Source organism: Poeciliopsis prolifica, unplaced genomic scaffold, assembly GCF_027474105.1.
Source record: "Poeciliopsis prolifica strain line A6 unplaced genomic scaffold, Auburn_PproV2 SCAFFOLD052, whole genome shotgun sequence".
Classification (NCBI taxonomy): Eukaryota; Metazoa; Chordata; class Actinopteri; order Cyprinodontiformes; family Poeciliidae; genus Poeciliopsis; species Poeciliopsis prolifica.
In genome coordinates, this window is record NW_026562427.1 from 371,627 (window position 1) to 389,533 (window position 17,907).

The following is a 17,907-nucleotide window of genomic DNA, read 5'->3' on the forward strand; positions in this document are numbered from 1 at the left end:
TATATGCCACATTGAGTCTATGTTGAGTTTGCCAATCAATGTATTATGCAATGCAGAAGTCTTGGATAGATGGTCTGTGCAGAAACTATGGAATGTTTTCTTTTCCTTTGGATCTTACGAATACAGCTCCTGAGGGATTCAGGCAAACGAACTGCCAAGCATATCCGGTATTATATGTTCCATTACCTTCCCTCTGTGGACACGACTACCAGTCGCATGAGGTAAATTACATGGTAATGACTTCATCTCTGCAGCATAATTGAGAGAAATCAAGCCCAGGAGCTATTTGGCAGATGCTTGTTCCACACAATGAGTTTTCCATGTACCCACTCACCACTTCTAAATCTATGAGACTTTTTCTGTCTTAGTTGATCCTGATTAGTTTTTCCATTCCTCCTCCATCTGTGACCCATGCAAAATCTTTCCACAATGAAGCGGACATAAACAGAGTCTGATCTGAACCGATGATGTGGAAGAGTCACAAACAAGAAACACAACCACGATCAATGTAGCGTAAGGGCCTTATTTAAGGTGCACTGCAAATGTATAGCTTCCCCAACACTTGCTGTCAAAGTACACAATAAATGTGAGACGTCATTAGGTATTCTGTAATGCTTGATGACATTTGCATAAGCTCATGACCGTGTTTTCTTTCTCCTCACATTCAACTCCTCATTTTTATTTGTATGAGCCAAATATTCCCTTCTTTTCCACATTTTGAGACTCTGCACATCTAGCCATGACACAGATGTGCAGAGTGCCTTCAGTGAACAAGTGTGTGTTCAGGATTCACACACAGCTCCACGTCAATTACTGCAAATCATCTCCAGTCTGCCGTCCGTCTGCTTGGCTCCAGCAGTCCGTCTCTTCACGTGGACGCCTTCCAGCTTCTTTCTGTGAATTGGTCTCTGTGGTTCTAGTGTAGCTGGTATTTTCTGTCTCTTATGAAAGACACAGAAACATAATATAAGGCTAACTAAAAATTAAGATATTAATATGTTCTAATTTTGTATTATAACCAAGTGAGATAGCCTAGCTGTTCTGAGAAGCAGATTAAATACTTCTGAAATAGAGTTAATGCTAGTTCTCATCTAAAAAGAAACAACTATTTTAGCCATCTGTAGTGCTCTTCCCATGACTTGATGAATGCCACACTCTTTTTATAACTGTGTTTCAGGTCATTGAGGTCTGTGGGCTTTCAGTCACGAGCAGTCTTTCTACAATACTTCTGTCTCACAACTTTTACGAGTTTTTTCCCCCCTTAGATTTTCGTAGTTGTCAGTTTGAAATTATTTTTACTCGTCGTCCAGTTAAATCTGGGAACTAAAGCTTCATTAACTCTTAAACTTTGTGCTGAATGAAATGTTTCCACCTTTTATCATTACAAATAAAGCAATAAAACTAAACCAATCAAAAAGCTGACTATGGAATTTTGTCAACAAGTTGAATTTGATTTAATATTCTACTTCTGATACTTACAGGTTATCAATATTACCTGCTCTAACTTGTCTACAGTGTCATCACATGGAAATAGTGCTCTCTAGGCCCACTGTGGAAATAAACATATTAGCACATTTATGTCTAAGTGACATATTTAATCACTCGAAAAATCAATTACTCTTAACTGAACCTGGTACTGGTTCTTCTAAACAGTTTAAGTTTCATGTTTACAGCAGTTTTATCACTTTGATAAGGTCTCCTTTAATGCTGACAGATACGAAGCAGCTTGCAGGTGCAATCCATCAAGTTGGAGCGTCTCTGTTTTTTTTATTTTTTCAACCTTTCTCCAAAGGCAGGAAAGGACAAGCAGTGAAAATCCTGCACTTTTGCACGTGCATATCTGCTGTCAGACCCCTTTTCAAACCCCTGCAAATACTTCTAACCATGTAAGGACCTAGAGAAAGCCTATAGAAATGCTGCTCAAGACTGAATGAATGAAATACATGGCTTCTTTCAACCACAGTTTGAAAACATCACTCACAACCTCTATATTAGGTCAATGTTTTCTACCTCTTATTAGGTCAATATTTTCTAAGTTCTATAAGTTCCTGGAAATGTTAGCTTTAAGAAAAATTACTTTTTTTTCACCCGCCATTGATGCAATTTCTACGCTAAAAGACGTGTGAAAAATGAGAGGAAGTGGTCTCAGCAGGGACGTTTCAACCACTTACTAGTCGTTTAGGACACAGCTGCGCTCTGAGTTACTGATCAGTTTCAACTTGTGCGCTGCTTTCAGTTTCATCAAACGATAACAAATGTTGGGAAGTTAAAGTTATGTCTCTATCTGTGAGGAATAAATGTGTCATTTTATGCTGGGTATGTGAATAAAGCTTATAAACAAGCAAAGTAAAACTTCATTTTTTGAAAGGGTATTCCAGGTGTCTGTATTTCTTCTTATTGCTGTGAACGTTCTCACTCAGGCTTAGCAGCAAACATAAATTTCCAGCCGATTACATCAGCTCGCCATGTTCCTTGACTTGGATGCTTTGCAGCTTTTATTTCTCATGGATGTTTGCTTTTTGTTTGTTATTTTTCTCTTCTTGGCTCCGTGCACAGCCTTGGTTGTATTGGCTCAGGATCCTGTAGTTCAACAGTGAAGGCCGTGTTCTCATGTTTTTGTTTTTTTTTCGTTCGCTTTTTTTTTTTTTTCTACGACCAACATTAAAAAGGTTCTGCAAATGGTTCACAGCGTTTGAGTCATTTTCGGTACCGTCATTTAATGATAGCCAATTTATTCAGAGCATTTTTATTTTGAACTTCCCGTGTTGCCGTCCACCCTTTGTCCTCTGAAAGAAATGTTCATGCATACCAAACTGAACTTGAAGTAGTTTTACATCACAACCTAACAGTATTCTGACGGGAAATGAATACGCTAATAACTTTTTGTACCACGCTTAAAACAAAAATATGCGGTTGTTAACTGACCACATATCTCTGTTGTCGAATTAAAAGGAAAGTATTTTTGATGAGGCAATAAAAATATTTATGTGCGTGTCCACAGCTCACCAGTAAGCTCTTGGTGAAGTCAGAGGTTTGGACAGCTGGACCTTGGGATTGTGTGCTAAGACTTCGGGAACTTGTATGATAAAAACACGTTTCAGAGAGATTCATCTCCTTCCATCTCTTAATTTTCTTGAAGTATCCCATCTTTTTGTTCCTCAATTCCTTCCCTGATAGAATAAATGTTCACGGGTCTCATTTGTTGGTTTTAAACATAAAAGGAAGAGTGCAGTTTTAATAAATTATTTGGGGGTTAAAGTCACTGTAAAATAATATTTTTTCTTAAATTTAATCCTCTTTGTTCATCTAAAAATCGGCCTGAACCCCTGAGCCTTTTCTGCACAACAGGACAAGAATTGTGAGGATATCTTGTTTATTTAGTTACCTTTGAAATTCAATAATTTTCCTTTTTCTCCCATGAAAGCTTTTATTTTCATGTTGTGCACAGACCTATTGGTAAAGAGACACTGGCTTATCTGTCCTATCTGCACCAGTTTTACAGCAAATGTTAAAGAGATGATTTTCTCAAATCTACACTAATGTAGCTGTGGTCAGAAATTGTAGCAGGCAGAAATTACTTTTCCCCACAGCAACCTGCACATTTATTGGAACATTTTGTGAGAATGTCCCAAATAAATTCCTTCAAATAAATTCACCTTTGATGAAGTAACATAATATCACACTGTAATATTTTTTAAAAAAAATAAAAATACAACTTTGATTTCAACATATTTAAGCACATTTATTTTTTGACTGGAAAAAGTTAAGAAATGAATATCTTTTTTTACAAAATCCCTCCTAATGCATTATTTGGGACCAGCAAATAATTCCCTTAACATAAATGAAACTGGTACATTATACTTCATCTTTTTTCTTTTCTTTTTTTTTAACAGTCAAAGATTTCAGCAACTTTCTGCAAACAGTGAGTGACTTCCTGCTTTTCAGGACAGAATTGTGAAAAGACATCTTAGCCAATAATTTTGAGAAGTGGGAATTAAGCAAAGTAGAATAATGCTAAAACTTAACTGTGAAAATGAAATGATAGGCAAAGCAACATCTGAATGTCACTTTCACCCCAGTTTCTTTGCAGGAGTTTTTTTTTTTTGCCTACAGTGAAACACTCAGATGGACAGCAGTCTCTGCATGTTGCATTAGGGCCACCAGATGTTTGAGTCTGCATCAGTGGCTCTTCCGTTCAACACTCTGAATCACACACGTTTCAACTTTACTCCAATCAGTAACTTGCAGACATTTAACGAGTGCTTATAACAGGCTTACACAACTCTCATATCCTTTTGTTTTACAGGCGAGAAAGTGCTGAGCTCGACTTGACTGATCACACGCTTGTCGGCTTGTAAAGTTAATGAAACCATTAATAAGATTGGCAGGGCTGCAAACTTTGAGGAAATACGTGAGGGTGAACAGCAGCTTTTTTAAATTGCCCCATTGTGGGTGAAATGTAAGCTTGCATGCTCCTGTCTTTTCTGCCTGTGACAAGACCCGGGAATAGACCTTTGATCAGTAGGCTTGAGGCTCAACGTTAAGAAGAGCCAAAGGAATTTTAATTTTTATGGGGAATATTTTCCAAATATTTTACCAAAAGAATCCTCCTTCCCTTCTTCATTAGCGTAAAAACCACGAGAATGTGACTAAAGCAACAGAAAATAGCTGGAAACACAAGAAGACAATAATGTGACATGAACATATATTTTTAACCCTCAATTTACAGAAATTTACAAATAGAAATTAAAACTTAGCTAAAAAAAAAGGATAAATGCATTCAAAGTCAGTATTCCATTGTAACAATGCAAAGCTAAATGATCACAGCTTTACACTGACTTTACACGCTATACATTTCCCATGTGGACTTACGTTTACTGTATTGGCATTGGCATCAACATCACATCCAAGTGATAACGCAACTCTATTGTAGAGCTAGAAATCTATAATTCTTGTAATAATCAAACCTAAACGGATTTAATTCTGGCTTTCAGAAGTCGTTTTTAAAGCACAACATAAGCCAGACTTCAACTGAGGCGTTAGTTCAGAAAACACATCATTCTGAACCCAAGCTTCCCTGAAATGGAAACACTTCTCTAAGCATTTGAGATGATGTGGAGAAAAGCATGACTGGCAGATATTTTAAAGAGAAGACAACTTTCTTGTTAAAAAGATCTTCCGTATATGTGTAGCAGTGAATGAGCACTCTTACTTTACCTAAATATCCGGCAAAGGAAAGCGAGGAAATTCATGAAAATAAATAGGTGAAAAGATTGGGTCTCTCATCTTCCATGAGAAAGAGCATTCTTGCTTGAAACATTTCTTTCCACAAGACTATCAGGCAAATGGAATCTTGGCTTCAAGAAAAGGAAAAATCCAAATATGAGTGTAGCAGTCAGGAGGAAGAACAGCTTGTGAGCTTATAGATTATTGTGTTAGAAACTGCATTGTTTCTGTGGGGTTTTAACTTTAAAATACTTGCAGGACTTTTTTTTTAAAGATCAAACTCTTCTGTGGTGTCTGAGTCAAATTACTGTCAGAATACTAGTATTTTGTCTTCACTTTCAACGACATTAACATTATAGAGCCAAGGACCTTTTGCAGTGAGGAAAATATTAAGGTTTTATTGGTGCCAGTGTCCTCAGAAAAACATTTTGACATTTAAATTGCTGTAGTGCAATTAAATGTATCACCCTTTGGTCACTTTAAGTAGTTGCTGCTCTGTAGTATATTTATTTCAATGCTCTTTACGTCATTCTTAACGTTGCTCATGGGAATGTATGTACGTGGAACCTTAAAAGGGATTCATTATGTTGCAAAATTCAGTTTTTTTTTTTGTTCATTTTGTAACAGTTGATTTTGAAATCACCGGTGTTTCAACATGCCTACCGTGTAATTAGCTTGACCTTTTCCTCTGCAACCAACATGTGACTCAGTTCTACTTCGCCATGCACTGCGAGGCCTGAGTTGATGCCTTTAAACTTTGTCTGACACCAAGGAGCCATAAATAGCCATAGATAACCTCAGACAGAAAAATGACAAAATATTTGAAGTGCTGAGAATGATGCATTTTAACATCAAGATTTGCCTCATACGTGGAAACCTTTTAGAGCCAGTGATTATTAATATGTAATGTCCCGTAAGTGCAATATGCATAAGAGGAACTTGTTTTAGCACCAAGTTTGATTATGAAATGTATTCATTTTCCATACCAACTATTTCCACTGTCATAGAGGATGATTGCTCACTGACATGCAGAGTCCATCTGCATGTCAGAAAAAGTTAGAAAGACAATATTTCAATGGAAAGTTTTTGAAAAGTAAAAGCCACCGAGTACTTTCAAGGCACTTTTTAATCTTCACACGCGTAACAAATGGTGTTTTTTTTCTATTGTTTTTGTTTTTTGACCTCACAAGCTAAACAATGTAATTTCCACATTTGATAACTTGTGTCATTTCAACTACACTTAAAACAGACATAAATATATTTCAGGGAGATAGTTAAAAAAGCTAAAAAAGTATTTGACAGAAGCAGTGCACACTTTCACATTAACTGTATTGAGAGTAAATATAGAAATGACTATACAAAGGTAGCAGTTCAAGTCGAAAAGATAACTAAGCTATACATACATATACCAATGTTATAAGGCAAACTTTTTGGAAATTAGTGGGAAAATGTGTGGCTTATTTTTGTAGTTTAAGCGAACAGCAGTTTTACACTTTCTCTTGACTTCAAGGCAATTTTAACACCTTCAGTTGACTTTGAAAATGCACATAACAAGAGCTCTTGTTATGTCCATCATGTTAATTGTTTTAGTCCAAAGCTCAGTCTACTCATATCAGAAGAAAATAAAAAGCAGGTGTGATCATAAACAGAATGTTTTCAATTGGGTGGAGCAAGCAAATAATAAGCAAAAAGACAAAAAAATGACATTTGGGGAGAAATTTCAGTAGTTTAACTAAATCTAGCTAAATTGTATGGATTCAGAAAAACATCTTTAATTGTTTTCATTGTCTTAACAAAAAACAAAACAAAAACACGCACACACCCCCCCACACACACACACACCAGAAATATTCCTAAGCTGCTGGTTCTTATCTCGCCATGCATGTCAATGTGCCTAAAGATGAGTTTTGTTATGTGTGTCCACTACAAACATTAAAAATATTGGGCACACAAAATGTTGTCATGTGCTTGAAATATGGATATTTTGCACTCCCATTAAATATATTAAATATATTGTACTCTTTTTAACAGTTTACAGCAGGACAAAAAAATGTAACAACTATAAGTGGAACAACCATAAGTGTAACGACTATAAGTGGAACAACTATAAGTGTAACAACGGCATTTCCGCGAGCTCTGCCACCAAATATAAGATGTTTATTCTATATTTTAACAAAATCTGTAATCCTCCACGTATGAGATCATTTTTGCAGCAATATTTGTTATAGTCGCTTTCTTTTTTCTAAGCAAATGCAATTCGTGATTTTTTTTCAACACATATCATGATACTCTAAAGAGGTCCTTGCATTGCAACACTTATAGCATGTCATGTTTTCTACACTAAAAAAAATAATATTACGTTGCAATCTGAGAAAACATAAATAGATGAGCTTTTGAGCTTTTGTGAACAAAAATCTTGTCAACTTCATGAGGTAAAAATGAACAAAAGTAGCAAACATTTATTTGTATACATTTAAATATTTATCTTCAACTGATAAAGGGAAATAGTTTGAACCAGTACTAGTATTCTAGATACTTCATCCCAATAATTTCTATGGACTACTTTGTATTTGAATAATGCTTGTTGTTATTGTTGAAGCCACGTCTGACTCATTCACTCATTCACACATTCACGTAGAATCATATTTCGTTTGTCTTTGAAGCATGAGTACAAGTGTAACTTACTGTTAAAAGATTTCAAAGTGCTGTTACTTCAACTCACTTTCAGGTCCTCTGACCATAGCAGAGCCAGAGGATTCCTCAGCCGACATCTGAGAGCTGTAGTAGATATCTGAGAGTCTCTGCTCAAACGTTTTTTTGTAAATTCATTCGAACCGAGCTGCTGCCGTCTCTAGAAGTCGTCCTCGTACTCAGTGTTTGCATTACTACTTTCTGGAATCATATACACAGATCTAGATTTCTTCTTCCTTTGATCACCTCGCTGCTGCTGAGGGTGTTCTTGGCCAGAAAAGGACAAATAAGCAGCGATGCTGTTCCTCACACCGTAGCTCACCATGTTGTCGCTGTTGCCGTCTGTGCTGACCAACTGTTTCCTGTTAAACCCAGTGACAGACCCACCCCAACAAAATTTATTGTCTACAGTAAATTTGTGTTGACATATTTTTTGACAATCTACTGCCTTTTTTTTATTGTACTAGTTATATAACCACAGTTTTCTTTATGTTAGTCACTAACCTTTTAGCATAAAGTAATATTTTATGAGGTTGCATTTCTGAAGTACCGTATATTTGCATTTTGTCCTCACAACAAAATGCAGGTTTTTTTTTTTAACTAGTCTAAGGTCAATTTTGCACAATGTTGCTTAATTTGCATCTGTAAATCTTTCACTTTACTGACATCTTTTTATCACAAACTTGTGGTATGTTGAAAATGTGTTGCATAACTTTAGCTCTCTATTTTGTTTTGTGCCCCTTTCTCTATTTTCCTTATGCGCCACAGCTTATTCCCACTTCAAACATTTTTGATCATCCTCACATAAACAAACTAGATCAATGTGACTTTGACGTCTCTTCTGTACCTGTCTACTTTCCTCCAGTCAAAGTTGTGTCGCATGACGACAGGTGGCGGTCCAGGATTTGTTTCTGGTGCCTCAGCTTTCCCCGACAGACAAGGAGTGGTGAGCGTGCAGCACAGCCCATCTGCAGAGTCTGTAGGGGAAGACAGAGGGGAAGTAAAATAAACAAAATAAAACCAATTTTAGGTTGCATTATTTGCATTCTGTCTTCACACACTCGATTGCTCAAGCAAATACCACTCAAACCAACCTGTGAAAGACTGGGCTTCAATCACGCGCCTTCAACTATTGCCACTTTATTTGACAGTTTGGTTTGTGCAAGACAAGTGATTATCAGTCATGCATAGCTTACTTAATTTCCTGTTTGTTCCAAAAGTTCTCTGAGTGCCGGAAATATATTTATAATGTCAAGATCGATAAGAATTGTCTATTTTGAGGATATGAATATTATTTTCAGCAACTCAAAGTAAACATGTCGGTGCTTGAGTCTTCAGTGCGTCCACTTACCAGAATAATGACTGATCATATCTTCAAGACATTGGAAGGTGAGCTTCGGTGAGATGTAGTACCAGCTGTTGTCCAGTCTGAAGATTCGATAGTGCTTCACTGCCCTGTGCTTCACTGAGAGTGAATACAGACCTGAGGAAATCACAGTAGACAACCACACATGCGGAAAAGAAAAGTGAGGCAAAGCATCAAGAAATTACATTGTGTGCGATGTTGATGTTGCTTGACAAGTTGATTGTCTGTTCAACTGCTCACAACAAAGACAAAAAAATATAAAGCAGCTTCTTAAAGTGATAGTTTAGGACTTTTTAAAGGGATTCTACAGTAAAACGTTTTGAGCTATTAATGTCCTATTGGCTGTTATTAAATCTATGAGTGTCTTAATGAAAATAAAATTTGTTTGTCCAGGAGGCTGAGCCTAATGGTTAGTCCAAAACCGAAGTACATTTCTATCATCATAAAATAGTTCCAATCTCTAAAACAAAATCGGATGAATTTTGCTTAAAATCTAGTGACCATTTGCTAAACGGATGTGGAGGGCGATGTACCAACATTGTTCTTCCTGTGTGAAACATACTGCAAACGGAACAATTACAGTGCTTGTGGTCAGCAAGACAGAGAAAAAAGGCAGTGTAAAAATCATAAAATTATACATTTTAATACATATCTTTACTTTTATACAGGCAGTTACTTAGAATGAAACATTTAACTTGTTCTGTTCTCCGAATAATTGGTGGATAACCTGCTTCATACCTCCATGGTTCACGTAAATTATCGTTGTCCACTTTGGTTCTGTAGGTTTCCACATGTTTATGCCACGTTTTCTGGATTAATTATTTTTAAAAAACTCCATAGGTGCATGCAGAAGAGATGTAGCCTGCACACTGTAATCTCTAGTTTTAATGGAAAAGGTTTCACCGTACAGCCGTCTCTACTATCGCTAATATTTAGATTTTTACTTTCAGTCACACTGAGAATGTTGGCTCAAGTAAATGCAGAAATAGCAAGTCAGAGGCTCGCATTTGTCTTTGCAGCAAGTTTAGCGAAGGAACTACTTACAAAACAGTTTCATCGTTATTTGAAGAAAAAAAGTCTATCCCAGGTTTTTTGGGATCATTTATTAGTTTGTTCCTTCTTTAGTGTTTCAGTACTGAGAGAAATGATGTTCCTGATGCTTGTCAATGAATGGAGATAAGAAAATATTGAAAGAAATATTCAACTAACTGTACCGGGACTGAATATGGTACAGTAAACAGCAACTGAACTACACAAAAACAAAAAGACATGACGAGCATGCATGTGGACCTGCTATGGGTTAGGTTAGGCCAGTAACAGCTTTGTTCTAAAAATAGCTGCATTTTGGTGATCTTGGTGAGGAGAACAGTGATGTGGGATCGGTTGCACGAATGCTACGTTTAGAACAAAACCCCACTTGAGTCCTGCTGCCGTGGGGAGCTGCCTCCCTGTTGAATTAACGTGCAAATACGCAATAGGGTCTCTGGTCATGCCACCCTGGGTGGTAAGCCATGCTGACTGCATCACATACCAGTGCTGCATGTGTTCCTACCTCTCTCGCTGGTGCTTTCTCGCACCAGAAACGATCCCACTCTGTTTCCAGGTAGAAGAAGCAGCTCTTCGGCTTTCTCCCTTCCCACCCCCTCAAATAGCCACCTGACAACACAGTAAACACGATCAGCAACACGAAACTGTTTCCAGAACTGACATTACAGAGAAGCGGACTTATATGGACATGTCGCGAAAAGAAAGACAAAGAGCTTTTGTTATTTATTTATTTATTTATTTTTAGACATGCGCTGTGAGAGTCAGCTTTAGAAAGAACATGAAGTTCTACTCACCCATGGTAAACTCTCACCACATAGTTGTTGGGTATGTAGTTCTCCTTCCCTGTATCAATAGAGCGAACTCTCCACCAATAAGCTTCTCTGAAGAAGAAAAAGAGGAATTAATGGCTGACCTTTCTAAACGCTTCTCCATAATGACTTCTTGTGCAATAAATTGACTCTATTTTACCAGGAGCATTTGAGAAGTGTTGAGAATTTAAACTGAACAAAACAAAAAACTTACTGTGCAATGACTCTGAGCTTCTCCCCCATTTTGTAAATGGGCTCACTGATTTCCAAAGAGGGGTAATCGTTGATCACAACTACTATGTCGTCATCAGAACCTGACAACAAAGCCGGATATTTGCGAACATTATAAATACTGACTTTGCGCAGGCCTCATGTCTAAAAAGCAGGATTTTTGCTCACTTTCATTTGAATATTGATTATTGTTCTTTTCAGAGGATAATTAACTCATAAAATAATGATCTATATTTTCAGAGATAGCTGTGGATGTTTTGATAAATAATAAAAACAACAACAAAAAGAAATAGATCATTTCAATTTCCTTTATAAAAATTACATTTAAAATTGAAATGCAAGTTGTTGCTTTTTAATTAGTTTAAAATCTGCGTTTTCTTTTAATGTTTAATGTGATTAAAATGAAAAATCACCAACAAAGTGAATTAAGAAGGAAGATTTTTTGTTTCTCTAAATTTTCCCAGACGGACGGCTGATTCTGTGAATTTAACGTTGAACTCACACAGACCCTAATGGAGCAGTGATGTCATAGGAAGAAGCCTTTGTTTTATCAGTGCAAGGTGTAAAAGTTATTTCTCTTTGTGACTTATCCTTCAATATTTTTTTAACCATAAAAATATCAAATTTACAATTGACTACAGTATTTTGAAACAAATTTCAAACTATTTGTGTTTCTTTTTTCACACTCTTGGTCACTGAACAGAAGCTTCAGTTGTCCATACATGTGCAGACCAGCATTTCGCATTGTTTCATTTTCATTTTTAATTGCAAAAACGATATAACTGATAGCAGCAGGTAAAGATTTCACTTTTTTTTTCAAATAAAGTAATTTTGCAAATACCCTTCCAAGTTGTGAAGTTTTTAGAGGTGACCTTACCCTTCTGAGCACTGTCAGGGTTGTCAGGATTGACCTTGTGACTGTCACTAGCGCCTCGCATCATATTCCCCATCCTCCAGGGGGACCAAACTCCAGCCTGAAGTCAACAGACAGACATGCAAAAATGTCTTCATATACCGCTCTTTAAAGTCTCCCTAGTCTCATGAACTTCAAGTTCTGCATCTCACTGCGAGCTGACCAGTGAGCTATCTCATCTCTCAACTATCTCAGTTCAGAATGGGGAAGCTGAGGTTAGATGTTATCGGCCAGAATTTTCCATTGCAACTTCCAGTTTGGTGTAGACAACTGATAGAGGCAGATTGGCGTATCATTTTACGTAAATAAAACCTTTTAAGCTGCTAATTTTATATGTTTTGTGTAGCGCCCCTGAAGAAGAACTGAAAATCTAACTGCACATGTAAATCAGATCTTGTATATTTGATCCAAAGCTACTTTACACAGTGTTCCTTTTTCTGGTATGAAGAAGTAACAGTCGCTACATAAACTAAGTAGCAGAAACAATAAGTATTCAACCTACCCATAGAATTAGTAGTTCATTGCAGGAGTTTCAAATGAGATGATAAAAGTCATCGTCCAAACAGGGCCACGGTGGCAGCCGCCGCAGAATCTAGACCTAGAGCTGTTTCATGTTAGCAAGACTTTACCAGAATGACATGTAGAGTGCGGTGACAGCCCAGCATCATACTGCAAACTTACTTCCTGTAGTGAAATGAGGAAGAGAGAAGGCAAATGTGTTTTGTAAAGACGCACCAAAAAAAAAAAAAAACTTAAGAGTTGAGTTCACAGCAGTCGCCCTGTTCAGCCTAAGTGAAAAACCACTTGAAGTGGGTTTAACATGTTCTAGATTTGAAGTTTTAGCTAATCACAAATTAAGAAGAAAAGACTAATTTGTTGAACTGAATCAAAATGTATCACGTTGTATACATTTTTATAGGTAAAGTATAAAGAGTAAGTGTAATTGGGTCATTGTTACAGCATTGAACAGAAATGATCTCTGGCACTTGAGTGGCAGAGATCTTCAGTCTAAAGTGTCTTCACTGTGAAGACACTTCACTTCAATCGTGATGTTGTGAAGAGGATTGCTACTTTTCTCCATCAACTGTTGAGCAGCATTATTTATTGCGCCATTATTTTTTTTCAGCATCACTGTCGTGATGCTGAAATGCATTTATTTGAATGGACTTTTTTGTTTACGCTACCAAGCATATTGAACAAAGGTGGTTAGTTAATGTAAAACGAAATAACTAATCTTCATAAGCTCTCTTAAACTCTTCATGCAGTAGAGTTTTGTTAGTCCTTTCTAGAAATCAGCCAGGCTACTGAATTTTGTTGTGAAACTAAAAAAAAAAAAAAATCAAACAGCTCTAGTAATGGACTTGTAATGACTGTCAAAATAAAATAAGTAACCTCCTTATAATGTTTCAAGTGTTTGAAAATAAAAACTTAGGATATCTTGCAGAAGTATTCATGTCTTAAAATCTCTTCATGTAATACCACAAACCTCACTGTATTTCATTCAGGCTTATTTTTTTTTTATCAGTGCTTAAATGGAGAAAAAAAGAAGTTTCAATAGTTTAACAGCCTCTAAAAGTTTTTTTTTTTTTCCCCACGATGTGTCTGTTTGTAACATCAAGTATGAACAGCTTCCCTGTCTTTGGTGAAGGAAATAATACACCATCATAAAACCTTCTCATTTTTGGATGACAAACATATTTCTCGACCTTAACTCGTGTTCTATAAAATGCAGTGCCGACACATTCGCGTAGAAAAATGAAAAATTACTAATTGTTCGAAAGAAGATAGACTTATTATTTTGTGGTGGTTTTGTTGCCCAAAACACTGACTTAGCAATTCCTTTGGTTGGCATCCTGGTGAGTTGATGCAGTCCTGTGTATGTGTGTGTGTGTGTGTGTCTGGGAAAAAGGTAGAAAGAGAATCAACTCTGGGAACAAAAATATATCCAAGACATATTTGATAAAGCCCTGCATCACATTATTTATAAACTAAACAGGCGAACATGTTCTGCAGCAGAAACTGTCGCTGTGGTTTGGCTGCTGGTGGCCAATTTCAAATGCCAAGACTGACTCTGCCAGGAAGGAAGTTGTCACTTTGTTCAGTTTAAAATAAATTCACAGTCAACATGTAGCTTCTGTGGCATATACTAAGTTTCCTGTGGCTAATTTAAAAAAAAAAATAAGTCATATAAGATGTACTTTATTACTTGCACAGTATCATACATTCAGACATGAAAACTTTAGTCCAAAAGGATACTTTGAAATATCAATTTTATTTAGTTGGTTTTAATTGATCCATGTTTCAAAAACATTGAGAAATTGTGAAATGAAGAGCAGCTTAGATATTTCATGACTTAAAGCCAAATCTCGGTTTATAAATTTGTCTCTTTTTACTCTGCATAATCCACCTTTCAACCTTCATAGTTGGCCAAAACTTAGGCAAAATCTGACTGACTAAAGAAGTTTCTTCTTGTTTAAGATTGCTAGAAGTGCTGTAGGATTTGCTGGGGAAATTTTGACATTGTAGGTTTTCGTCACAAAGTTTGTAGAAGGCATACTGTAAATGCAGTGGAACTCTGTACAATTGTAACAGAATTAACCATCAGTTTCAAACTGCACTCCACTCTTTTTGTTGTTGTTGTTTGTTTGTTTGTTTTTCATTATTTTCAACCAAGATGTAGTAACATCCATGTGTTTTCACATCAGTGACATTTAATCAGTCACAAGAGGGCGCACAACTTTCCAAAGGATATTTCCCTGAGGTCATTCTTTTAACAAACTTTTTTTTTTGGCACACCGCTGATTTATTAGGACGCATAAGTTCATCTGAATATGTTTTACAATTTTTGCTTTGATAAGCTCTAATTCTGAAAATTATACCTAGAAAAAAGTGATTGTAATAATGAAGCACCGTCTGTTGTTGTTTTGCTTTGTTCTTTTTAACAAGGATGTTTTGGCATCCAGATAACAGAATCGGCTTTTGGCCTGCTATTAAAACATTCAACACACTGCAGTTTTCTTTTAAATCAACAGATTTTGTGAGAGTGGAAATGTGCCTCAAGTGGTAGTGGAAGCAGATTTCTAACACAAGCTAAACAGTGTTGTTAGGCAATTTTGTTAGGAAATTTGTCTCATGCCAGTACTTTCTAAGTGTATGCATCCTAATGTACAACGGGGGGCAAAACGGTTACAAAAGAGGGGTTATGGTCCCTGAGGCTGTCCAGCCAATTAATACCCAAAAATATGTGGTGGGATAAAAGCTTTGACGAAACGTACTCTGTTATTAGCACCACTGACTGTGCTATGTTGGCTTGACAACATCAAAAGAGAAAATTAAAGGTTCTAAAAAAAAAAAAAGTAAAGGACACATTGGATGCTTCTCCACCATAATAGTCTCTATAAAACTGTTTGTCATGAACTTTATTGAGTGAATGTTTGTCAAATTGTGATGCACAAGCCTAATTATGCAGTCAATGAAAAGGAAGACTTAACCGTGCATGGGTGTTGGTTCTCCGCACATGATCAACTGCAATAATGTTAGAAGTCAAAACAATGTATTAGCAGTTTATACATCTTTTATTGTTATGGGGTACAAAAAGTAACACATTTTTATTGAGAAACTCTCCGTTAAAATGACCCCCGGCAGGTGTTTGGAAGAGTTACTGCTGCCTGTAAAGCTGATATTATGCTGCCAGGGCTTTCCTCACACAGGTGCTTTGAAAGAGCTGGAAAGTGATTAATGACCGAACTGGTATGGGATAGAAATGAAGATGGGAACCTCCACTTTGAAGATGATGAATGATTTGCTTGCATTGTTCCTGGCAACTGAGTCTTGATGTGATTCCTTGTAAAAGACACAGTGTCTGCTTGACTGTGGTTGACACTGGCTGCTTGCCAGAGGCTATTGTGGCACAATCTAGATGTGTCTGAACATTTCTAGAAGAGCTCTCCACACCCTCTGTCTAAAATTACTAAATTACTGACTGGAAGGAATTCTCATCATAATTTCCCCCTTGTGTCTAAATAAAGGCGTTCAGATGACTTTGCCCTGGAACCAAGAAGTGAGAGTTGTTACACTGGAGATCCTCTTTGTTTCTCTTTTGCACAAAAAACACAAGACAAAACACATGGAGTTCAAATTTAAGTGCTTGTTCTCCCTCAGTAATAAGCAGTATCTGAATTCAGAAGCCCAGCTGACCTCACTAGACTTAAAACCACTGGACAAACTCATAGGAATGTTTCTCCAGTAAATGTTTCTGTGACATTTTTGTCCTCAGACTTAAAACATTTGCTGCCAAAAGAACAAGAAGCTGCTATGGTTGCCTGCTTTACGGTCAATTTACTGTATGGGGGTAATTTTGCCATCTGGAACATCTTAATCCATGAAATTATCTGTGAAGGTAATCAGCTCTCTCTGAGTATGCATGCACAAATGCATGCAATTTAATATTCTTTGTTATTACTGTTGATTTAAATAAACTATAATGAGAGTGTATTTTACTCTGGATCATAAGTAGAATCATTTAGGTAACATAATTGGATAAAATTTCATGAAAAAACATCTCTGCATTATCCCATAGTCTGAGACGCGAATCACAGACCTTCTCTTCCAAGTTTTCTCTCAGGGAAGCTTGAGAAGCTAAGAACCAACATCGACCATTTGCAGACCAGAAACATTCATTCCAGTCAGCCGCAGTAAATAGGACAAGACCTAATGAGTTTGGGAAAGAGTTACTCCTAAGAATTACATCACTGACTTTACTGTGAACTGCGACCACAATTGCAAGCATTCAGTTTTAAGACCTCTGACACCAGTAGAGTGTGTGTGGGGTGGTGGGGGCCAATAAAAGGACACTTTCAGGATGCCCTTGGACAATGAATATATGAATGTAAACTTTAAGTAGCTAAGTTCGATTAACTAAAGTGTTCGATTGCACAAATTGAAATTACGAAAACAAATTTGTTTAATGGACACATGGTCCTCTAATGTCTTCTTGCTGATGAATGCTGAATTATGAATGTATTTCATGTAATTGTATACATCCCTCGATGTCATTATGTTTAATGACTTGAACAAGCTTATTCACATGCGATTTTCAGGACATTTCTCATTTAATGGAAACAACAATTGCAAAATGTTGTTTATTTGACATTAGCAGAATAGTGATAAAAATTTGTGCACATTTGTAACCAGTGGCGGAGCTAGACTTTTTTTCAAGGGGTGGCCAAAGGGTGAGCAAGGCTTTATCAGAGGGGTCCATATGGACTGTTCCATGGAACGAAAGGAAAAAACATTTGTTTCTTTTCGTTCAAAATTAATTAATTTAACTAGTTAGGTTATAATTCAAAGTTTCCATATGACATAGCCTACTTACATTTCGTTCATTATAAAACTTAATGGTTTTTCACATATTCTTACCACACACATTTCAAGCAAGAGCTGGGAGATATAAAACATTACAGGGCAGCATTTGCACTAAAACATATGTTAAAGAATCTGTCTAAAACACGATCTACCAGCACTAGCATGGCTAATATAATAAACGAGGCACTACGCAGCGGTGCACAACCATTTTTAGAAATGTATGACAAGTGCCGCCTCTCATTAGGAAGGTAACAGCGGTT

At 36.7% G+C, this 17,907-nt stretch overlaps 1 protein-coding gene across 1 annotated transcript; it reads right to left on the reverse strand.

The window, feature by feature from the left end:
• Window positions 1–6,334: 6,334 nt before the first annotated feature.
• Window positions 6,335–12,901, reverse strand: sla1a (Src like adaptor 1a). The gene is made up of 8 exons (XM_055058959.1): window positions 12,786–12,901; window positions 12,248–12,344; window positions 11,354–11,453; window positions 11,125–11,211; window positions 10,836–10,939; window positions 9,269–9,400; window positions 8,765–8,894; window positions 6,335–8,279 (listed from the first exon to the last, which is right to left on the reverse strand). The coding sequence occupies exons 2-8, from the start codon at window positions 12,318–12,320 to the stop codon at window positions 8,078–8,080; spliced, it is 828 nt and encodes a 275-aa protein (XP_054914934.1). The 5' UTR covers window positions 12,321–12,344; window positions 12,786–12,901; the 3' UTR covers window positions 6,335–8,077.
• Window positions 12,902–17,907: the final 5,006 nt, after the last annotated feature.

Excerpts from the sequence above, each read along its gene's own strand:
- sla1a (XM_055058959.1), bottom strand. The coding sequence starts at position 12,320 with ATGGGGAATATGATGCGAGGCGCTAGTGACAGTCACAAGGTCAATCCT. Across the intron at positions 10,940-11,124 it reads GTGGTGAGAGTTTACCATGG|GTGGCTATTTGAGGGGGTGG; the intron begins GTGAGTAGAACT and ends CTGTGTTGTCAG. Across the intron at positions 9,401-10,835 it reads AGAAAGCACCAGCGAGAGAG|GTCTGTATTCACTCTCAGTG; the intron begins GTAGGAACACAT and ends TGATTTCCTCAG.